Below are 24,375 nucleotides of genomic sequence, written 5' to 3'. Positions count from 1 at the left end.
AACAGAAACCATCTTTACAGTTGTTTACAGTTTTATTCTGCCAGGAAATAAATTATTCAACTTTTAAAAAATATTTGAAACAAGCAAAAACCACCGACGCTCATTTGGACGCGGTTTAAATTGATGTCGTGGCGACTTTCAGCGGCTTCAGGCTGCGACCGACTGGGTTTGGTTCAAGTTTAGTCTTTTATGCAAGGCCACAGGTACGTGTGCACACCTGTGCGGGCCGGGCAGGGGGGCGGGGGGGCAGGGGGGGGGGGTCTCCAGAGAGAGGAGGACACACACCCCCCCCCCCCCCCCGCTCCACAGGCTCAGAAACATTGGGATGAGTTAAAAGTGATCGGAGAAAAACACGTTTAACTCGGCTTAAAACGCAGAATGTGGAATAAAAAAGGGCCAAAAAACCAGAGCAGTCCGTGTTTTCTGTTTTTAAACGTAATCGTGACAGGAAGTGACGCTTTTCTACAAAGTTCAAATAGAACTTCTGTTTGTTTGATGTCGGCTGAAACAAAAACTGTGCGAAGTTGTGGATGTTTTTTTTATGTGATGATCAAACTCTTAAAAAAGAAGTCGATGAACTCATAATTCAGAAACTTCCTCTGTGACCGATTTATTACGCAGATTAGTTTTAGTTTGTGGGGAAGATCACATGCGTCACGCACACACACACACAAACATACACACAAACACACACACAGACAAACACGCACACACGCACGCACACAGACAAGCACGCACACACACGCACACACACACACACACACACACACAGACAAACACGCACACACGCACGCACACACACACAAACACACACACAGACAAACACGCACACACGCACACAGACAAGCACGCACACACACGCAGACACACACGCCTGAGCAAACGTTTCTCATCTTCACCTTTGTCTGTTTAAACCGTCCCCCCGATCAGGTGATGATATTTAAGCCTCTGATTTTGAATTCTGAGTGAAAAAGTCAAATTTTTTGTTGTTTTAGTAAAACCGTCGTGATCGTCGCAGCTGAACACTTTAACGTTGACGGCATCGGTCGTATCCTTATTTAACGATATCTGCGTTTGTGTGTTCTCTGATACGGAAACCTGTTCCACACATTTAACACAGAAAACAATCATTACAGTTCTTGCACTTTGTTGATTGATGATTGTTAAGAGTTGTCCCATGTCACTCATGTCGTTGTGTCTTCCATCTCTTTGAATTATTAGCTCTTTGTCATCATGTGTGTCATTATTATTGTGCGTTTTACTGTTGTTTTTGCTGCTGTCTGTGCTGCAAATCGCCCCCCGGGGACAATAAAGACCTCTTGACTTGACCGACCTTTAACATGTTTATTCAGCTATTTCAAAAATGTATTCATTTGAATTTCAGAAACTGACTGATACTGAACAAACAGTACCTTTTTAGCTCTTTTTATGTCAATTTTAAATCAGTTTTCATTTCTAGGATGAAACACGTCAGATTTATTGTGTTTAATCTGCTGCAGGCGGCTGTTTCTTAATCCAAGAGGTGAAGTGAAGAAACGCAGGAAACTTGTGTTAAATTACTCCTTTCTTGAGTTTGCTCCCCAATTTATAAAACACGCACACACACGCACACATGCACACGCACACACACACACGCACACATGCACACGCACACATGCACACGCACACACACTAGCTCAGACAGTGTTCTCCCCAAACACAGCAGCTCATCCATTTAAATAAAACCGTTGTTTTTTTGTTTACAGCATTTTTCTGGTTCTTCTTCATCGATGCAAAGACAAAACACGTGGCTTCAGTGACAGAGCTCCAGTCGAGTGCGTTTGTGTTTCTGTTTCACCGCCTTTTGCCTCGTTGCTGTTCAGAACAAACAGTCTGCAGACGTGTTGAACGTGTGTGTGTGTGTGTGTGTGTGTGTCATCGCTCAGACACGGCGAGGGAAAGGGTCCCACGTGTGGAAACACGCGTCGTGAGTCGGGCACGAGGACAGAGGCTAAAGATCCTCCGATGACGCAGCGAGAACGTGACGTCGCATTCACGCGAGGCGGAGCCTTATGGAGCATCACCACCATCATCTCCAGACGCTCCACGGTCACACGTTTAAGTGCATCGATGTGTTGACCTTCGCTCGTGATAACCGATCGTCCTGCAGTGGAATCGAACCGTGATGAAGCTCTTGGACTCAAATCTCTCAGAAAATCTGGTGTGAAGTGTTTTGTTTGTGTCATTTATTTGTCGTGTTCATTTTTCTTTATGTCAAAATGAGAAAGTATTTAACTCACACAGCGTGTTCACGAGTGAGGGGACGATGGAGCGTGAGTTTGGCCGGAGAATCGGAGCAGCTGGGGCGGAGCTGCAGTCGCTCTACCGCACCGATGTGACGAAAAGAGAGCTGAGGAAGGCAAAGCTCTGGATCTACCCTCAGTCCTGGTTCCTACCCTCACCTGTGGTCATGAAAGCTGGGTCAGGACCCAAAGAACCAGGTCCAGGTCCAAGCGTCTGAATTGTGTTTCCTCAGGAGGGGGTCTGGAGTCTCCCTTAGAGAGAGGGGGAGAAGTTCAGCATCCGTGAGGAACTCGGAGTAGAGCCGCTGCTCCTTTGTGTTGAAAGGAGCCAGTTGAGGTGGTTCAGGATCATCTGGTAAGGATGAACCCTGGGCGCCTCCCTAGGGAGGTGTTCCAGGCACGTCCAGCTGGGAGGAGGCCTCGGGGAAGACCCAGGACCAGGTGGAGAGATTAGATCTCCACACTGGCCTGGGAACGCCTCAGGATCCCCCAGTTAGAGCTGGTTAATGTGGCCCGGGAAAGGGAAGTTTGGGGTCCCCTGCTAAAGCTGCTGCCCCCGAGACCCGACCCCGGATAAGAGGCTGAAGATGAGATGAGCATTAATCGTCTCAGGAAACTTGCTGTATCATGATTAACACAGTTACTGAGATCTACGTTATGCCCTAGTTTAAAAGTCTAATTATTGCATGAAAGCGACTTTGACGAACATAAAGAGCCGTCATGGCGTCATTTGGAGTTGATTGAGTGTTGTTTTATTGTGAAGGACAGGAAGTAAAGTACCCGGATGCGTTGGCAGCACTGACGACTTATTACGCCCCCGATAAACCAGCAGCAGCAGCTCCAGGTGTTTACAGGGAGGACCTGAGCGTGAAGGTAGACTCTAGTTTTAACCATTAAAGAGAGAATCCGTAAAATCCTCATGAGTTCAAACAATGGTGGTTGATCATGTGACGCACTAATGAAAGCACGTGTTTCCTCTTTATCTCTCTCTCTGTGTGTGTGTGTGTGTGTGTGTGTGTGTGTGTGTGTGTGTGTGTGTGTGTGTGTGTGTGTGTGTGTGTGTGTGTGTGTGTGTGTGTGTGTGTGTGTGTGTGTGTGTGTGTGTGTGTGTGTGTGTGTGTGTGTGTGTGTGTGTGTGTGTGTGTGTGTGTGTGTGTGTGTGTGTGTGTGTGTGTGTGTGTGTGTACATTTAAGAGGGGAACATTGAGGGGACGGACCGGAAGTAGAGAGGTGACACACACACACACACACACACGATGGAGGCCGGGAAAGAACAGGCGCGCTGCAATTACGTCTTACGGCCACAGAGGGCGCTAGAAACGCCGCGTCTCAAATCTGACGGACTCGGACTTCACGTGAACCGAGCACATTCGCACGATCGTCCGTAGGGAAACTGTCTGAACGGTGACGCACACACACACACACACACACACACACACACACACACACACACACACACACTGTTTTTCTTTACCTGTGGGGATAAAAAATAAAACAATAAATATTAGTATTTCAACGGTGGCCGGACTTCTCTTCGTCTCAGACACAACCACAAAGTGTGACGGAGCCTCCAGCAAACACACAAACAAACAAACAAACATCAGAGAGCAGCATGCTGTTGAAAGTGCACACACACACGCACACACACACACACATGGAAAAGACCACACACACACACACACACGATTTGGCAAAATACTCCTCGGTAGTTTGAGATCATCTCTCCGTCCGCTCCTCCTCAATGGCAGTTTTTTTTTTTTTGCGTTCCCAGTTTTAAAAAAAAAGACGAGCGTAGAATCGGAGGGATGCAGAGCGGCGGCCGCTAAGATGGCGGCTGTGGCGTTTTGAGTGAAAGCGTGAGGATGTCCGGTGTCAGCGCCCTCCCTCTGCAGTGCGTCCGTCCGTCGCTGACAAAGTAAGGCAGGAAGGGTTTCGTTCCATCACGTCACGGGTTTCCTTCTCATCTCGGCGGCTGGCGGACGGCGTCCTCCTCCTCTGACCCGCGCGCTCGAGGGCAGAGAGGCAAAAAACGAGACGACTCGACGGTCGCCTCGGTAACACGCCGGCGTCTTCACAAACACAAATATAAATATCCACACTTTTGTTGTTGCGGAGGCTCTGCGTCGTCCTCTAACGTCCTTCTCAAAGCGCCGGTCGCAGGAACCGGGAGTTTGAAACAAAAAAAATGGCGCGGTGGAAGCACCTTCGCTCCCCCTCGCCGCCTAGGCCATGTACATGAAGGTGTTGATGTCGGCCTCGTCCCTCTTGATGTACTTGTGCTCGATGAGCCACTCGATCTGCTCCTTGATCATCTTCTTCTGAGGCAGGAACATGTTCTTCAGGATCTCCACCAGCTCCGTCTGCAGCTGCGCGTTGCTCAGTCTCTTCCGCATCTTCATGATCTGGATGATGGCCTCCTGCACCGCAAACACACACAACATACTCAGCAACTTTTACGCCATCGCCGCGTCAGCAGATGAGACGTTCCCCAGGACGCCACGCTGGCAAGAAGTATACAGTCTTTATCTATATACCGTATTTTCCGCACTATAAGTTGCACCTAAAAACCTTCAAATGTCTCAGTGCTCCTTATAATGCGGTGCTCCTTATATATGGACCAATATTGAGCCACAACAGGTCTCCAACTACGGTGAGCAGCCGCCGACTCTATTTCCCCCGTAGAAGAAGTAACGCGCGGTGCATGTTGAGATATACGACTGTGTGAAGCGTGCCGTTTCATTTCCATGTGTGTGTTTGTGTAAAGAGCCCAAAATGGCTCCTGTTAAGAGACACGCTTACGACGCAGAGTTTACACTCAAGGCCATTAGTCACGCAGCAGAACACGGGAATAGAGCAGCAGCCAGAGAGTTGAACATGAACCAATCAATGGTGCCGAAGTGGAGGAAGCAACAAGACGACCTCCCCTGACTGTTTTGTTGACGTTCCCTTTAGTGCAGCTTCATCTAATGGATGCAGAACGTAACCCCAGCCTCCACTGTAGCGTCTGTTCTATGCGCCTTATAACGCGGAAAATACGGTACTTTATTAATTTATCTAAAAAAAAAAACCTGTTTGATTACCTTTTATTAATTTAGTTACTAAAAATGTAATTAATTAAATTATTAGTTTAAGGTTTTTATATTCACTTTTATTTATTTCCAATAATTTAATACAATTTATTTATTTAGTATTAGTCTCTTTGTCCTAATTCCTGTTGTATACCTTTTATTTGTATTTGACTAGTATTTTTTATTTATTAACTCATTTATTTTTTAATTATTTAATGTTTTTTAAATATTTACTTTTATTTATTTATTAATTTCTAATCTTTTTATTGGTCTCTTTGTCCTAATCCCTGTTGTATACCTTTTATTTGTATTTTAATAGTATTATTTATTCATTTATATTTAATTATTAATGGTTTTTATATGGACTTATAATTATTTAGCTATTGTTTTTATTTATTTATTAATTTTTAATCGATATATTAGTCTCAGTCTTCTTTATTCCTGTTATATACTTTTTAATTGTATTTTACTAGTAATGTTTATTTATTAACTAATTCTTTTTTTAATTATTAACATTTTTTACATATTAACTTTTATTTATGTATTAATTTTTAATCTATTTAATGACCGCTTAGTCTTCCTAGTTCCTGTTATATAATTTTTAATTGTATTTTACTATTTATTTATTAACTCATATATTTTTTAATTAACGTTTTTTATATATTTACTTTTAATTAATTAAGTCTCTTCCTCTTAATTCATGATACATGGTTTTTATTTGTATTTTACAAGTATTTTTTTATTAATTTATTTTGTAAATATTAATGTTTTTTATATTCACCTTTACTTATTTAGCAATTGTTTTTTTTTTTTTTATTAGTCTCTTAGTCTTCCTAATTCCTGCTATAGACTTTTTATTTGTATTTTATTTATTAACTTATTATTTTTTTAATTGTTTTTTTTACTATTTATTTATTTACTCTTTAATTATTAATTATTAACGTTTTTTAAATATTTACTTTTATTTATTTATTCATTTTGAATCTATTTATTAGTCTCTTAGTCTTCCTAGTTCCTGTTATATGGTTCTTATTTGTGTTTTACTAGTGTAATTAATTATTTTTTTAATTAACATTTTTTATATTCACTTTTATTTATTTTGCTATTTTAATTTATTAATTTTTAATCTATTTATTAGTCTCTTGGTCTTCTTTATTCCTGTTATATACTTTTTATTTGTATTTTACTAGTTATATTTATTTATATACTCATTTATTTTTTTAGTTATTAATGGTTTTGATATTCATTTTTATTTATTTAGCTATTTTTTATTTATTTATTCATTCATTTTAATCTATTTATTAGTCTCTTAGTCTTCTTAATTCCTGCTGTATACTTTGTATTTGTATTTATCAGTATTATCTATTTATTTATTCATTTTTTAATCTATTTTCTTCTTGTTTTCTTTTTATTCTGTGAAGCACTTCCTGTCGCCTTTGCTGTGCATGAAAAGTGCTGTAAAAGTTAGTTTGGACGACATAAAGAGGACGCCGGAGCGCTTTCGTACCTGAGTCCTGAGAATCCTGAGCTGAACGATTCCCTCGTTCTCCTCTTCTCTCATTCGCTCCGTGGTCAGCTGCAGGCGACCAATTAGGTTGATCTTCCCCCGCTTCTGGACTTTGGAGTTTTTGCTGAGAAAAGAAAACGAGACGCACAAAAAGACACGATCAATAAACATCACAAATATTCTATAGAGCTGCGGATTACGGAAATAAAGACACCCTGAAATCATGGATCAATGGGGACGTCCACGTTCCTCAGACGTGCGTTTGTCAGTGTAACGTACATGAGCGAGAACTCCTGGTTGACGTAGAAGAGCGTGCTGTCTGTGAAGTCTTTGGGCGAGCTGACCGGGGGGTCGTAAGACAGCACCTGCCTCTTCAGCTTGGGGAAGGCCACGAGAGACTGCACAGAGACGAGAGAGAGACAGGGAGACATGAAACATCAACTCCTCCTCACACTTTGAGCCTCTTTTTTCGGGACCTCACTGCGTCTCTCCGCGTCTCAGACCCTGTCACAGTCAGCTGGTTGTCTCTGTAAACAGTTTTGTGATTGAAGGCTGGAGAGTTTTGGCTCCATCTGCTGTTGTGACTGTGTACTGACATGCAACGCTCACACTGTGACTCAGGGCGCACTCACACTGTCCATCCGTACCGGGCCCCAGCACGTTTCACAGCTAAAGTCTGGTGACTTTGACCAGTGTGAGTGCAACCGTACCGCGTCTAGGAGCGGCACGCTTGCCGGCCAATGTCCATTTGGGAGAGTTGGGCTTTAGTAAAGCACGTTTGCACATGTACGAGCATGAGCGTGCGCACATGTACGAGCACGAGGCCTACGGCGGTTCTAGGTAATTTCCTGTGCGCCTGTTGGGACGTAGAAGAAAGAAGGAGGGACCATGCGCGGACATTTAAAACAATGGCGGTGAAAGGTTCACGTTGGTGTGATGCGGAGGTGGAGTGTTTACTGCAGATTTGGTCGATGAAAAGATTCAAAAACAGTCGACAAGACGCACAAAAACTCCGAGGTCTACGGAAAGATCTGGAAACAAAGCCACGCATCGCCATGACGTCATCAATGTGTGTGACGTGTTACGGCGTGATGACGTATAGGCAGCAAGAAGCATTCTCCGAGGCCCAGGTAGTGTGAGTACAAACGGGCCTGGAGGGGGGGACAAGGACCCTAAAGCACGGGGCACGGGACAGAGGCACAGTGGGAGTGCGCCCTTAATGTGGCCTTTAAAATATGCCCACCCCTCATATTCAGGAGAACACAGTACGTTATGTCCTGTGAAACATCTCAAGTGTGTGTGTCAGAAGTGTGAAGAAACACATGACAGCGACGAGTGTTGAGTGACACGGACAAAATCTTCTATCCCGGTGTAGAAAGGTTGTCAACGTATGATTTAAATATCCAATGTTTTTATCTATGAAATAAAAAAGGGGGACGATTCTGGATTTGTGTATTTTGACCACGGTAACCTTTGTAAACACACACACAACACGACTGAGAAGTACCAAACAGATGTGTTGTTCTACTTTAGATGTGTATTTATATTTGCTTTGGTTAACAACCCGACTGTTGCTAGGTTACGGTTGGCAGCCTGGCCGTGTTTCGCACCCATCAGCGGCGAAGAACGGATCTGACCTCAGTAAAATACCTCACTCTTGTGTACTTGAACGGTAAATTGGCGGATTGTAACACAGTATCTGAGAATGTTTTCCCGTGGTCTGACCCAGAGTGTGCGTCGCAGCTCTGCGTCGGGCAGCTCCGTGGCCAGTTTGAGGTTCTCGAAGCTGATTCGCTCCCGGGGTCGCTGGTTCCAGGCGAACAGCACGGCCAGCTGGAACGTCGTCACCTCCAGGTCGTACTGCCCCACCTCGTTTTTAAAGGTGATCTGAGCAGCAGGAGAAACAAAGGTACAGTAGTTTACTGTGTGTCTCACTGCAAATATACATAAACAAACTTATAACTAAGTTTACTAACTCATAAAAGAGATATTAGAAGAATAAAGACAGTTATTTAAAGGGTTTGTAGATGATGTTTGGCATGAGACGAAGGTCAAAACTCCTGCAACACTTGTTGTTTATAGCACAGTTTTATTGTTAAACCGACGCGTTTCATTGGGTTCATTGAATAAATAACAAGCGAGACAAAGAAAGTTTATGGTAAATATCATTTGACAGATCGTTGTTCGTATTGGTATCACTCAGTTGGGCGTGACTGAGCGATTCCTTGAGTAGTCCTTGTTTCGAAGCCGAATGGTCAAGTTTTTGCTAAATAAACAGAAAAAAACATGTAGATTCAAAAGATTTTTTAAATGTAGAGACATAAAGAAAGTATTTCTTAATACTCTGTAAGTCATGTGAACAATAAACATTTAACTTTTCAGGTTTATTTTTATGCGGAACATTTTGTTCCTGACGTGGTGTGGTGTGGTGTGGCGTGGTGTGACGTGACGTGGCGTTGTGTGACGTGACGTGGTGTAACGTGGCGGGGTGTGGAGTGGCGTAACGTGGCGGGTGTGGAGTGGCGTGACGTGATGGGGTGTGGAGTGGCGTGACTTGGTGTTGTGTGACTTGACATGGTGTGGTGTGACGTGGTGTGGCGTGACGTGATGGGGTGTGGAGTGGCATGACTTGGCGTTGTGTGACTTGACGTAGTGTGGTGTGGCTTGACGTTGCGTAATGTGACTTGACATGGTGTGGTGTGGCGTGACGTGGCGTTGTCTGACGTGGCGTGGTGTTGCGTGACGTGGCGTGATGTGACGTGGTGTGGCATGACGTGGCGTGACGTGGCGTTGTGTGACTTGACGTAGTGTGGTGTGGCTTGACGTGGCGTAACGTGACGTGACGTGGCGTGGTGTGACCTGGCGTGGCGTAACGTGACGTGGCGTGACGTGGCGTGACGTGGTGTGGCGTGACGTGGCGTGATGTGACGTGGTGTGGCATGGCGTGGCGTGACGTGGCTTTGTGTGACTTGACGTAGTGTGGTGTGGTGTGGCTTGACGTGGCGTAACGAGACGTGACGTGGCGTGGTGTGACCTGGTGTGGCGTAACGTGACGTGGCGTAACGTGACGTGGCGTAACGTGACGTGGCGTAACGTGGCGTGACGTGGCATGACGTGGCGTGGTGTGGCGTGGTGTGGCGTGACGTGGCGTTGTCTGACATGGCGTGGTGTTGCGTGACGTGGCGTGATGTGACGTGGTGTGGCATGACGTGGTGTGGCATGACGTGGCGTGACGTGGCGTTGTGTGACTTGACGTAGTGTGGTGTGGTGTGGCTTGACGTGGCGTAATGTGCCTTGACATGGTGTGGTGTGGTGTGGCGTGACGTGGCGTTGTCTGACGTGGCGTGGTGTTGCGTGACGTGGCGTGATGTGACGTGGTGTGGCATGACGTGGCGTGACGTGGCGTAATGTGCCTTGACATGGTGTGGTGTGGTGTGACGTGGTGTAGTGTGACGTGGCGTGGTGTGGCGTGACGTGGTGTGATGTGGTGTGGCATGGCGTGGTGTGGCGTGACTTGGTGTGGCGTGGTGTGACGTGGCGTGACGAGACGTGGTGTAGTGTGAAGTGGCGTGGTGTGGCGTGACGTGGTGTTATGTGGTGTGATGTGACGTGGTGTGCCGTGACTTGACGTGACGTGGTGTGGCGTGACGTGGCGTTGTCTGACGTGCCGTGGTGTTGCGTGACGTGGCGTGATGTGACGTGGTGTGGCATGACGTGGCGTGACGTGGTGCGGCGTGACGTGGCGTTGTGTGACTTGACATGGTGTGGTGTGACGTGGTGTGGTGTGACGTGGCGTTGTGTGACTTGACATGGTGTGGTGTGGCGTGGCTTTGTGTGACGTGACGTGGCGTGACGTGGTATGGCGTGACGTGGTATGGGGTGACGTGTTATGCCGTGACGTGACATGGTGTGGTGTGGCGTGGCGTGACGTGGCCTTCATAATTTCAAGTGTTAATTGTAAAAATAACTGTTTTTTTCACTTTATTTGTTTTTTAAGATATGATCATTTTTATGAGTTTAAAAAAGCGTTTTGATATTTCACAAGAGTTATGAGGGAGGGGTCGGACCAAAACCGCCTTGATTCTCTCGTAGTGTGACGCCGTTCGTAGCTGGTCTGTGGGGAAAACGTGTTATTTATTTATTCCGTCTCACTCACGATGCCGTTGGACATGAGGTGATGCCAGTGGAGTTTGCGACCGCTGTGGTTCCTCTTGTAGAAGTCTTCCACCTCAGGGATCAGGTCCTCCAGCTCCGTGGGCAGCGAGACAAAAACCTTCTCGCTGCTTCGCGACCACGCTCCGGCGTTCAGGATCTTAATGTTCACGCTGTCCGCTGTAGGGGAGAATCAGGAAGAACCGGTCATGGAGCATCACAACTAAACTGTGAATCGAGTCTGAGTCTCTGTGTTCAGTTAAATAAAGCGAGCACGTCGTCATGAAGCGTTTCCTATCGCACCCAGATACACGCACCCTCTCTGTGTGTGTGTGTGTGTGTGTGTGTGTGTGTGTGTGTGTGTGTGTGTTACCTGGCAGTGCCAGCTTGTTGTGTTTGTGCATCTCTTTGAAGACCTGATTGAGGTCCTCTGAGACTTTGATGTCCTGAAACATCCTCGCCAGCTTGTTCACATAGTCGGCAGGCATTCCTACTTCCTACAGAGAGAGAGAGAGAGAGAGAGAGAGAGAGAGAGAGAGAGGGAGGGAGACAGACAGCGAGAGAGAGAGAGAGAGAGAGAGACGAGAGAGAGAGAGAGAGACAGAGAGAGAGAGAGGAGAGAGAGAGACAGAGACAGAGACAGAGACAGACAGACAGACAGACAGAGACAGAGAGAGAGAGGAGAGACAGAGAGAGAGAGACAGAGAGAGAGAGGGAGAGACAGAGAGGGAGAGACAGAGAGAGAGAGACAGAGAGAGAGACAGAGAGAGAGAGACAGACAGACAGACAGACAGACAGACAGACAGACAGACAGACAGACAGACAGACAGACAGACAGACAGACAGACAGACAGACAGACAGACAGACAGACGAGACAGAAGAGAGAGAGAGAGAAGAGAGAGAGAGAGAGAGAGAGAGAGAGAGGAGAGAGAGAGAGAGAGAGAGAGAGAGAGAGAGAGAGAGAGAAGAGAGAGAGAGAGAGAGAGAGAGAGGAGAGAGAGAGAGAGGAGAGAGAGAGAGAGAGAGAGAGAGAGAGAGAGAGCCCACAAAGTCAAATCTTGCACAAAGATGTTTGGTCTCGTTACTTATTTTATACCATTTCCTCATTTAAAATCATAATATTTCTAATGTGTTGCAGTTTTTTCAACACAGTAACCTTGACGACCATTTAAGGCACGAGGGCACGGCACAGCAAGGTAAAAGGTTTCGTTTGTGACGATTGTAAAACCCAAGAAAACCGGCTTTATTCCTTATTTTCCAGCTTGAGTTCAGTGCAGATCAATAACTGTGATTCTACGACTGAATAACAAACGATAAAATGTTGAGTTTCCTTAAGTTTGTTTAGGATTTCAAGCTAATTTGAACCTTACACGAATAAATAACCACAGAATTATTAAATAAAAACAGTTTGAAGCAGAAAAAAGCACTTTTTTGTATTCAAATAAATCCGTTTTAGTGTGTTTTATTAAGAGAAAAACACTTTTATGTGATTAATGTTCATGTGCAGCTCCGTAACTCACCCTCAGCCACTCCACCATGTTCTCTTCGATCTCGCTGTCGGCGAAATGTCCAGAATCAGGCGCCTGGTCAGGTGGGCTTTGTGGTAACGCATGAAGACGTCTTTATTCTGGACGTACTTCAACACCAAGAGCTGAGACGATAAGAGAGGAGTGTGAGAACAGAGAGGGAGGACGGGACTGATGTGAGTACAGAGGGAGGACGGGACGGGGCTGCGGTTCGAGAGCAGAGCGGCGACTCACCACTTCTTTGAGTTTGAGCTCGATCTCCTCGGACGTGAGCTTCTTGCTGAGCGTGGTCTTCCGCAGCAGCATGTCGCAGTAGTTGGCGAGCAGCTCGGGACACTTGGACTCGGGCTGAGTCTTCATCCCACGCTGGTCGATGAACACGCAAACTTTGTGACTGGTTTTAAAATCAAACCGGCAAAAAAAAGAGACACGACTCTAATGACGCCGAGTCGTTCGCCACTCACCCTTTCTGTTTCAGCGGCAGCTCCAGTTTGAAGATCGTGGCGTCGTTGACCACGGCCTTGTACGCCTGCAGGGGAGGAGGAACAGACTTATGACTACGGTGAACATGACCCTGGTTATCTGACCCCGTCTACTCTGTAGTAGTAGTATTCGCTGTATCCTCATTATGACTCAGCGTGTTCATCACTGACTCGTGTTTTCACTCTATAAAGAGAGAACTGCCTTCAACTCCAGGTCTGACTCTCCTCCGCTTTTGTTCATATTGAGGAAAGTCAGGGCGCCCTCCCACTGTTCGCCCGTCCCGTGCCCCGTGCTTTAGGGTCCTTGTCCCCCCCTCCAGGCCCGTTTGTACTCACACTACCTGGGCCTCGGAGAATGCTTCTTGCTGCCTAAACGTCATCACGCCGTAACACGTCACACGCATTGATGACGTCATGGCGATGCGTGGCTTTGTTTCCAGATCTTTCCGTAGACCTCAGAGTTTTTGTGCGTCTTGTCGACTGTTTTTGAATCTTTTCATCGACCAAATCTGCAGTAAACACTCCACCTCCACATCACACCAACGTGAACCTTTCACCGCCATTGTTTGAAATGTCCGCGCATGGTCCCTCCTTCTTTTTTCTATGTCCCAACAGGCGCACAGGAAATGACCTCAGAACCACCGTAGGCCTCGTGCTCATACACGTGCGCACGCTCGTGCTGGTACACGTGCAAACACGCTCTACTAAAGCCCACCTCTCCCAAACGGGCCGTGGACGTCAACCGAGGCGCTCCTAGACGCGGTACAGTTGCACTCACACTGGTCAAAGGAACCAGACTTTACCTGTGAAACGTGCTTGGGCACGGTACAGATGACCAGTGTGAGTGCGCCCCTTAATCTTTGCGTCTTTCATCTTTACTGATTGCCTTTTTTAATCGCCATTGATGGACCACACATAACACAGGGTTCCTACACATTTTCCATTTTTAAAAATTCCAGACTGAGTGTTTGTAATTTCTTCTAATGATTTTGTCAAACACGTGTTTATTTCTACTTTATTCAGGTGGAGAGATTAGATCTCCACACTGGCCTGGGAACGCCTCAGGATCCCCCAGTTAGAGCTGGTTAATGTGGCCCGGGAAAGGGAAGTTTGGGGTCCCCTGCTAAAGCTGCTGCCCCCGAGACCCGACCCCGGATAAGAGGCTGAAGATGAGATGAGATGAGATGTTACATTTGTTTTGTGTTGTCTGTTTAATGTTGCTTTTTGATTTGTTTTCTCAGTGTTTCATGTGTATGTGCGGGATTCTGAGGTCTTCTTCGGATTCGTACGCTGACGGTTTGAAATCAAAAAGAAGAAGTGCGGTATCTTAACGTCACGCCACTCGATAAAAGACTTCCACAGCGGCGTTTCCTCGCTCTCAGCTCCTTCAGAAGCCCCCTCGAGGTGCATTTAAGGGATTGGAAGATCCAGAGAGGAGAGACACGGCGTGGACGCATAAGTTACTGAAAATTACTACATATGTGTGAACGGGGGCTGCAGGCTTAGTTCTTTATGAACACACACATTTTGGGAACAACTGTGATGAAACTGTCGTGTTAAACGGACCTTATCTCTGGCCGTGAGGAAGCGAGGGTCGTCGTGGAAGGCCTCCTTCACCAGCTTACTGAAGCGGTTAAACAAAGTCAACAGCTGCTCCACGTACTTCTCGGAGTCCTGGACAAACACACACGTTTGACAGTCTGTTAGTCATCGTGTCGGACTGAACATGAGACGAGCTAAGCTATCTGCTGAAGGGTGTGTGTTTGTGCACGTACGGTGGTGATCGTCTCGGCGGCAGCCACCATGTCTGCTAGTCCGGCGTTGACGATGTGTTCTTCGAGGTCTTTCAGCATGGGCTCGATCCCGCTGGGCACCTTGTCCATCAGTGAAAACATCAGGTGCAGCCCTGCTCGACAGGGAGAAGACAATCGATCAGTGCGTTTACAGTTTAGACTCGGGTTAAGGCAATAGAAGAGAGTAACACGTCAGTAGGATGAAACCAACATGGCTTCCTTTAACACGCTATATTTAAAAAGACAGTCACATATCAGTGCAGCAGTACTTACTGTCCGTCTCATTTCGTTTGATCATCCCCGGACATTCGGCGAGGATGGTCTCTTTGAACGAGGTCACCAGAGCGTTCACACAACACTCCATAAGCTGCGAGGAGAGGGAGAGGGAGAGGGAGAGGGAGAGAGATAGAGATAGAGATAGAGATAGAGATAGAGATAGAGATAGAGATAGAGAGAGACAGACGGAGAGGGAGAGGGAGAGGGAGAGGGAGAGGGAGAGGGAGAGGGAGAGGGAGAGGGAGAGGGAGAGGGAGAGGGAGAGGGAGAGGGAGAGGGAGAGGGATAGAGATAGAGATAGAGAGAGAGAGAGAGAGAGAGAGAGAGAGAGAGAGAGAGAGAGAGACAGACAGACAGACAGACAGACAGAGAGAGAGAGAGAGAGAGAGAGAGGGAGAGAGAGAGGGAGAGAGAGAGACAGAGAGAGAGAGAGAGGGAGAGAGAGAGACAGACAGACAGAAAGAGAGACAGACAGACAGAGAGAGAGAGAGAGAGACAGAGAGACAGACAGAGAGAGAGAGCGAGAGAGACAGACAGACAGACAGACAGAGAGACAGAGAGAGAGAGATACAGACAGAGACAGACAGAGAGAGAGAGAGCAAAGACTCACTTTAAAGGCAACTTTGAACGAAATAAACAAATAATAATAATGAAAAATAAACCACATTAAGTTTTAATGGGACTCCTGAAAGCTCAGAGTTTAATATCAAAGTACTGAATTAGAGAAGAAGAGATCCTTTAGTCCTGAGGCTTCAGACACTTACTGCTTGGACAGAGTTACATTCACGACGCGTCTCTAAATATCTCAGTGCTCTCTTCTCCTCTTCTCTCAGCTTTGCGTCCGCCTGCAGGGAAACACAACACACAGTTATATGAATGACGGTTATACACACACACACTCTCTCTCTCATACACACACGGCACAAACCCTCACATCTGTCCACAAAATGTAACTTAAAGCAACATCATGTAGTTTTACAACCGTCATAATTTACTGTATTTCCAAGACCTTTGCGATGGTTCATCAACTTGTTATAAGTTCAATGACACATCTGTCGTATCCTGATGGCATCAACTGCTTTACAGCGTCACCGCCTTGGATGCGAGGGCTCAGCTGTGGAGCGTAGCGTGTGTAAGCCTGTCTGCTGGCTGCTACAGCACGTGTAGACTGTACGTACTGTGCTGAAGGCGTGGCCCGAAATTAAACTAAACTGAAGACAGCTAAGGTTTTGTCGGACTGGACAAAGAAAAGAAAATGGGATTGTGACAGAGTCTGAGGGTGGAAGAGGATCAATATGAGCCCAGCGTTTACTCGCTGGTGTGAGCTAAAGGAGGAAGAGGTGTCGGACTACGCTGGGTTGCAAACGTGAGCTACGCAAACTAAAGTACTTTGATATTTTGGCGCCGGAAATAAATAAAACCTGTGAAATGATGACACTACATGCTGAAATACAGGCCACTCTCTGGCTCTTCTGACTGGGGCAGACTGCGTTGTGCGTATCCTCGGCTTGTCAACAAATGCACGTGTACCTGATCATGTAACCACGGCAACTTTTACAACAGCAGTCGGAGAAAACAGGGCTGTCTGACAGTAAGGTAAAGCTGTGAAAGTGTTCTAAAAATACTGTACACTCAAACTGATATAGATTTTTACATAGCAGCACATTTCGTAGCTTCACTCCAAACTGCAGTAACACACCGACTGTGGATAAGCACCTCGTGCAACATCACAACTGTCCCTTTAAATCCTAGGAACCTCTCCCTTCATCGGATCATTCAAACTCCACGCTAACACTTGTACTTGTAAGGGTCGGTGTTATTGTGGCGTACGTATTTCATGTAGTTCTGGACGCCATTCTGTTGCAGGTAGGACGGCGCCTGCGTTCTGTAAAACCTCTCTGTGGAGTCCAGGTAGGCCTTTTCAAAGTTGTCCCTGTAGATCTGCAGCTTGTCCTCTGGGTTTGAGCACAGGTTCACTGGAGGGAGAGAGGCACGGAGAGTTTGAGACAGAACGTGGTCAGAATCGTGGTTTGTTTCGCTCCTCACGTGCAGAAGGGTTGGTTTAATTGGACGGATGTTTACACATTAGCGACAACCTCTCTGCGTTTCTGTTCCTCACCGTACGACTCTCGTACGCCTATAACGAGCTGCGAGTCGAAGGCCTCCCCCTGCCTCTCGGCGTGCACCAGCTTCATGGCGCTGTCCTGCAGGCGACTCTTAATGTTGGAGAAGATCGACTCGTTCCACGTGTCCAACATCAGCTGAGAGGAGAGAAGCAGAGATAAAATGCTGAATAAATTAGAGTCCATTTCGCTGTCCAAGAATAGTCGAGCCCTAATTATTTATGAAGTGATTTGAAGGAAACTGCTGAATCATATTCCCTCCCCTACAACTTCCTCCTCCACCTTCATCTCAAGAACGATGAGAGCCACTTCTCACACCCTCCTTTCTTCTCCTGTCTTGTAAAAATGCTTTCGTTGATGATTTTAGATTTCTTCAGGGTGTCTACAGGTATCAAATTTTTAATTGTTCCAATACCAGCAGCATAAATGCCTCAGATACTTCCTAAAATGCTGGTACCTGTATCTGATAAACTCTACGCACCGATCTGACTTTGCCCTGAAAGAAGAGCAGTTGATTCATGTTCTTTCTACATTATGAGTGACTGTCAGACTAGATACTAAGGGCGCACTCACACTGTCCTTCCGCACCGGGCCAAAACAGGTTTTTCGTGTAGAGCCTAGTGCGTTTGACCAGTGTGAGTGCAACCGCTCCGCGTCTAGCTGCGGCCAGTTTGCCGTCCACGGCCCGTTTGGGAGTGGTGGGCTTTTGTAAAGCGCGTTTACACGTGTAGGAGCACGAGCGTGCGCACGTGTACGAGCACGAGGCCTACGGCAGTTCAGAGGTCATTTCCTGTGCGCCTGTTGGGACATAGAAAAAAGAAGGAGGGACCATGCGCGGACATTTCAAACAATGGCGGTGAAAGGTTCACGTTGGTGTGATGCGGAGGTGGAGTGTTTACTGCAGATTTGGTCGATGAAAAGATTCAAAAACAGTCGACAAGACGCACAAAAACTCTGAGGTCTACGGAAAGATCTGGAAACAAAGCCACGCATCGCCATGACGTCATCAATGCGTGTGACGTGTTACGGCGTGATGACGTATAGGCAGCAAGAAGCATTCTCCGAGGCCCAGGTAGTGTGAGTACAAACGGGCCTGGAGGGGGGGACAAGGACCCTAAAGCACGGGGCACGGGACGGACGCACAGTGGGAGGGCGCCCTAAAAGGAAGTTTGATGCTAGCAATCCTTTCACACTGTAGTAGTAACAATATTAATACTACGGGGATCTTGCACCTTTTCCAAAATCAAATTCAAACATTTTTCAAGAATTTCAAGGTGCATTTTCATGATTTTGGGTCAGGACCCAAAGAACCAGGTCGAGGGCACAAGCTTGTGAAATGTGTTTCCTCAGGAGGGGGGCTGGAGTCTCCCTTAGAGAGAGGGGGAGAAGTTCAGCATCCGTGAGGAACTCGGAGTAGAGCCGCTGCTCCTTTGTGTTGAAAGGAGCCAGTTGAGGTGGTTCAGGATCATCTGGTAAGGATGAACCCTGGGCGCCTCCCTAGGGAGGTGTTCCAGGTACGTCCAGCTGGGAGGAGGCCTCGGGGAAGACCCAGGACCAGGTGGAGAGATTAGATCTCCACACTGGCCTGGGAACGCCTCAGGATAACCCAGTTAGAGCTGGTTAATGTGGCCCAGGAAAGGGAAGTTTGGGGTCCCTGCTGGAGCTGCTGCCCCCGAGACCCGACCCCGGATAAGAGGCTGAAGATGAGATGAGATAGATGTGGCACTTCAGACCTCACAAATTCAAATTTAAGACTATTTAATCCTTTTTTAAGGACCTGCAGACACCCTGTTCTTATTTCTCTGCCTGCTTACCTCAACTACTGTGTAAACAGCTGTCCACACTAGCTGCCTCGACTGCTCTCCGTCAGTAACTTTCACCTCCTCTCCATCTTGCTGCTTCCTCTCATATGTCACTGTCATCACCTATCCTCATCCCTCCTTCTTTTCCTTTCGTGCCTCAGTTTTTCAACTCAAATCTCCATCCGCTTCCTCCTCTCACCTTGCGTACGATGCTGTCCTCCATGCTTGTTTTCTTGTTGCTGCCCTGTTTGCCCATGAGCGTGATCTCCAGCTGACAGAAGGGTTTGGGCAGGATGTCGCACTGCGTGAAGAACTTCCTCCACTCTACGATGTAGGCCTTTAGCAGCGCCGTGTCGTCCTGGTGGCTCAGCACCCGCTGCCAGGGCAACAAGTACACACTTATGATGCTTTGTCCCCTGGAATAATCAGTCTCCAGCAGTGAGCTTTGCTACTTGGACTCCGAATGAAACGACCAAACACAGGTATACACACACACTACTTACAGCCTGTGCTTGTTTGATGAAGTCAAGGATGTCCTCTTTGAGCGCTTGGTGGATTTTGGCGGGTCCTTTATCGTCCCATAGACACACAGCATGGACATCTCTGGAGGACAGACAAGAAACCATCAAGTGAAACTACACCTCAGACTCTGGGGAACTCTACTGAGCTTTTACTCCATACGGCACAAACACACATGGTGTCTACAGCTCTTTCACACTGCTGCCTCCAGGGTTCGTGTACCTTTTTCCTATGGTCAAATTCAAGCACTTTCATTTTCAAGCTTTTCAAGCATCCTAAAGTTGTGGTAAAACAACATTTCTACATATACATACATACTGAAAATGATTATTTCACGTTTTCCATTTTCAGGCTCTAACTTATTGTATTTCCACTCGATAGCTGTTTGCTGTGAAAGAACTGCAGATACAATTTCAAGCATTTTATCAAAAATTCAAGCACTTTTCAAGGATTTCAAGCACCCGTATGAACCCTGCCTGTTTGCTGTCGACATATTTGTGGTGCCTCTGAGCTGGCAGCGGAGGAACAGTGTCAGAGCCACCACAGCGTCTGTGTGAAAGGGAAAGGCGGCAGGGCGGAACGACATACTGTGGTGACGGCAGGTCGACCCACAGGCAGGTCAAAAAGTGACAGAGTAACGTGTGCAGTGGTCCAGCGTCTCTTTTCTCTCTCACACCTGGAGCCTGTGCTTGGTCCGTGTGAAATGACTAAAAGACAAGTCTATTTTATTTATGTAGCCAAAAATCACAAAATAGCTTTAAAGGGATTTAGAGTCATTGCAGCATACGACACCCTCTATCTTTACACCAGTGGTTTGGATCAGAAACACTCCCCTAAACAACCTTTAACATCATAGAAAGGTATCAATGCTTCAATATGTCTCAGTATCACGGTTCACAATGATACCATATCCACATTTGCACTGTCTCCAGGGTGTTTATTGAACAACAGGGGAAAATTATACTAGTTTGTGTGCCAAGGGTTATATCGAAAAGGGTATCGCGCATCGTTTTTAATGTACCGTATTTTAGGCGCCCCACATTATAAGGCGCCCCTTCAGTGAACGTCTTATATTGAAACTTTTTTCATATATAAGGCGCACCACATTATAAGGTGCATAGAACAGACGCTACAGTGGAGGCTGGGGTTACGTTCTGCATCCATTAGACGGAGCTGCTCTAAAGGGAACGTCAACACAACAGTCAGGGGAGGTCGTCTTGTTGCTTCCTCCACTTCGGCACCATTGATTGGTTCATGTTCAACTCTCTGGCTGCTGCTCTATTCCCGTGTTCTACTGCGTGACTAATGGCCTTGAGTGTAAACTCTGCGTCGTAAGCGTGTCTCTTAACAGGAGCCATTTTGGGCTCTTTACACAAACACACACATGGAAATGAAACGGCACGCTTCACGTAGTCGTATATCTCAACATGCACCGCGCGTTACTTCTTCTACGGGGAAAATAGAGTCGGCGGCTGCTCACCGTAGTTATGAGACCTGTTGTGGCTCAATATTGGTCCATATATAAGGAGCACCGGGTTATAAGGCGCACTGTCGGCTTTAGAGACATTTGAAGGTTTTTAGGTGCGCCTCATAGTGCAGAAAATACGGTACTTTATCGAAGAAAAAGCTCCTTTGGGCTTAATAAAAAAGGTGTCTTTGCAAAGACAGAAGGATACTGTAACATGCGTAACTTAAGACAGGTGCATAGGAGAGGGGTCTAGTACCGAAACATTGCTATTTAATAAACTATTTTTGCAAGTAAGACAAGTTAAGCTACACCACAACGTCCCATTTCATAGGGAAACACATCAAACCCTTAAAATCCCTAAAAAAATGTGTGGTTTTTATATTATAAGAGGCAGTCGTACATCAAGTCGTGGCCGTGGAGCTTTAGAAACGAGACACTTTTCCATTCCAGTTCACGAGGGGGACACAGTGCAACAACAGGCTTACCTACAAATGTATGACATTGTGTGGGGATTATGTAAAGCACGACACCTGTTGGTACAAACGGAGTCCATCTACTGCATGTGCGTGCTGCTGCAATGCACTAAAATAGTGTCTGATGTTCAGAGCGAGGCAACTGTTTTGGGATCTGACTCAGCAGCAGCAGCAGCAGCAGCAGCAGCAGCAGCAGCAGCAGCAGCAGCAGCAGCAGCAGCAGCAGCAGCTGGGTTGAGCGTGCACTGGGCCACTTTTTTTAAATAACACAGAAAGAAGTAAAAAGACAGAGAGCATCTCTTACGAAAACAAGTCGAACCACTGTTGCTTGGTGACGGCTTCCTGTCTGAGCAGCTTGAGGACGATGGGCCGCATCAGATCCCACTTGTCCTCAAACTGCAGGGACCCCTTGTTCTGCAGGGGAGATATGATGGGAGGAAGAAGAGGAAGGATGAGGGATGAGAAGGGAGGCGTTTAGAGGAAAGAGAGAAACAAAGATGGACACTGAAGACAGAACAAGGGCTGGGATCAAGGAGGCTAATTAGATTTTCACGTGACTGCAAAATCTTTTAATTACTTTGTATTAACCCAGGACACATTTTAATTCAGTAGTGCTACTTAGAGTGCACTGTGAACGTGAAGACCATACATTATCATACTGAACTATTGCCCGGCCATAAAGAGGTATCTTAACCTATAATAATAGCTCATCATAATATATATGTTGATTAAAGTTTGTATTGGTAATTCAATCTCCAAAGAAGCTAAAGTGACCAATGCAAAAATACTTAAAATAGATGCAAAACCACCACAAAAAGATGCAAAATGACTGAAAATAGATGCAAAACCACCACAAGAAGATGCAAAATGTCTAAAATTTGATGCAAAACCACCACAAAAAGATTCAAAATGACTAAAAATAGATGCAAAACCACCACAAAAAGATGCTAAATGACTAAAAATAGATTCAAAACGACTAAAAATAGATGCAAAACCACCACAAAAAGATGCAAAATGACTAAAAATAGATGCAAAACCACCACAAAAAGATGCAAAATGACTAAAAATAGATGCAAAACCACCATAAAAGGATGCAAAATGACTATAAATAGATGCAAAACCACCACAAAAAGATGCTAAACGTCTAAATATAGATGCTAAATAATTACAAATACATACAAAACAACTAAAAATAGATGCAAAATCGCCACAAAAAGAGGCAAATTGCTAAAATTAGATGCAAAACCACCACAAAAAGAAGCAAAATGACTAAAAATAGATGCAAAACCACCACAAAATGTTGTAAAATGTCTAAAAACAGATGCAAAATGACTGAAAACAGATGCAAAACCACCACAAAAAGATGCTAAACGTCTAAAAATAGATGCAAAATAATTACAAATACATACAAAACAAGTAAAAATGACCACTTTAAAAACCTTCTAATTGAATAAGTGCACAATGACCACAAAGAGACCCAAAATAACCACAAATGGCCTTAACGTGGACTCTTTGAATGTGGGTGTCTGGCTCCTGTGTGGACAGAGTGGGGGGGCCTCTTACATGTCTGCGCCCAGGGGCCCGTTGGCTCAGAATACGTCCATGTCTATCAGGACCCTGTGGCTGTGTGGTCCAGTGTCCACCTCCACGGGTCACCTGAGGCTGTGTAGCCGGGTACAGTGAGCTGGAGTGAGGGCTACCTGTCACGGCTACTCACCCCTCTCACCCGGCCGGTGACTAACGGTTAGCTTTAACGGTTAATTAACAGTCCACCTTACCGAGAGCACAACCGTTACCCTGTCAAAGCTACCGGGGGAGATGCTGTTCAACCGGGCCTGTTAGCAACGGTTAGCCGTTAGAACAAACGGCTGCGGTACCGCGGACAAACAGCCGTTAGAACCGTTGGTTGTGTCCGGGGGATATGTAACAGTTACCCGACACAGCACCGGACTTTAACAGCGACAACAACTGTCACCTATGGGTGCACTCACCACACACGTTTACCCTGTTAGTGCTCACTAATGTACGCCACGGTTAGTGAACACACACGAGCGGGGACTAATGGTGTCACTGTATGAACGTGAGGAGGTTAAATGTGTCCGTAAATGAGGAGAAATACGGGATATTTCAAGTGCTTCTTACCTTTAACAAATTAGACGTCGCCATGTTTTTTCAACTTATCACCTCGTAGAATCTCGCGAGACAGGTGGTTCCGCTGGCTCAGGTCCTGCATGGGAGCCCTGGGTGGACTGAACATGACTCAGGTCTCTATGAGGGCATGGATACATTAATAAATAAATAAATAAAATAATAAATAAATGCATGAATACATGAATAAATAAATAAATAAAATAATAAATACATGCATGAATACATGTATACATAAAATAATAAATAAATGTATGGATAAAATAATAAATAAATGCATTAATAAATGTATGGATAAAATAATAAATAAATGCATGAATAAATGTATACATAAAATAGTAAATAAATACATGAATGTATAAATAAAATAATAAATAAATGCATGGATAAATGAATAAATGTGTGGATAAAATAATGAATAAATGCATGAATAAATGTATACATAAAATAATAAATATATGCATGGATACATTAATAAATGTATACATGAAATAATAAATGCATGCACGAATAAATGAATAAATAAATGCATGAAAACATTAATAAATGTATGGATAAAATAATAAATAAATGCATGAATAAATGAATGAATGTATAGATGAAATAATAAATAAATGCATGAATAAATGTATAGATGAAATAATAAATAAATGCATGAATAAATGAATAGATACAATAATAAATAAATGCATGAATTAATGTATAGATAAAATAATAAATAAATGCATGAATAAATGAATAAATACATGGATATA

At 45.4% G+C, this 24,375-nt stretch overlaps 2 protein-coding genes across 2 annotated transcripts in view; one reads left to right on the top strand and one right to left on the bottom strand.

The window, feature by feature from the left end:
* Positions 1–3,490: 3,490 nt before the first annotated feature.
* Positions 3,491–23,638, bottom strand: LOC310947360 (cullin-5-like; the record flags this gene model as incomplete). The annotated part of the gene is given in 20 exon segments (XM_083914150.1): positions 3,491–4,699; positions 6,858–6,981; positions 7,137–7,255; positions 8,583–8,744; positions 11,014–11,189; positions 11,383–11,506; positions 12,531–12,574; positions 12,577–12,661; positions 12,771–12,930; positions 13,001–13,065; positions 14,585–14,692; positions 14,794–14,924; positions 15,085–15,178; positions 15,852–15,932; positions 16,918–17,063; positions 17,207–17,348; positions 19,212–19,388; positions 19,516–19,615; positions 21,777–21,886; positions 23,615–23,638. Coding segments are annotated over 20 exon segments (2,367 nt in total). The 3' UTR covers positions 3,491–4,504.
* Positions 21,673–24,375, top strand: part of aamdc (adipogenesis associated, Mth938 domain containing) — a 56,118-nt gene continuing 53,415 nt past the window's right edge. The window contains exon 1 of the mRNA XM_083913594.1: positions 21,673–21,705. The gene's annotated coding sequence lies outside the window, so the exon portion shown is untranslated. The remainder of the gene's footprint in view (positions 21,706–24,375) is intronic.

The sequence above is a fragment of the Echiichthys vipera genome (assembly GCF_963691815.1).
Source record: "Echiichthys vipera genome assembly, chromosome: 5".
Classification (NCBI taxonomy): Eukaryota; Metazoa; Chordata; class Actinopteri; order Perciformes; family Trachinidae; genus Echiichthys; species Echiichthys vipera.
This window is presented reverse-complemented; position numbering and strand designations above follow the sequence as displayed.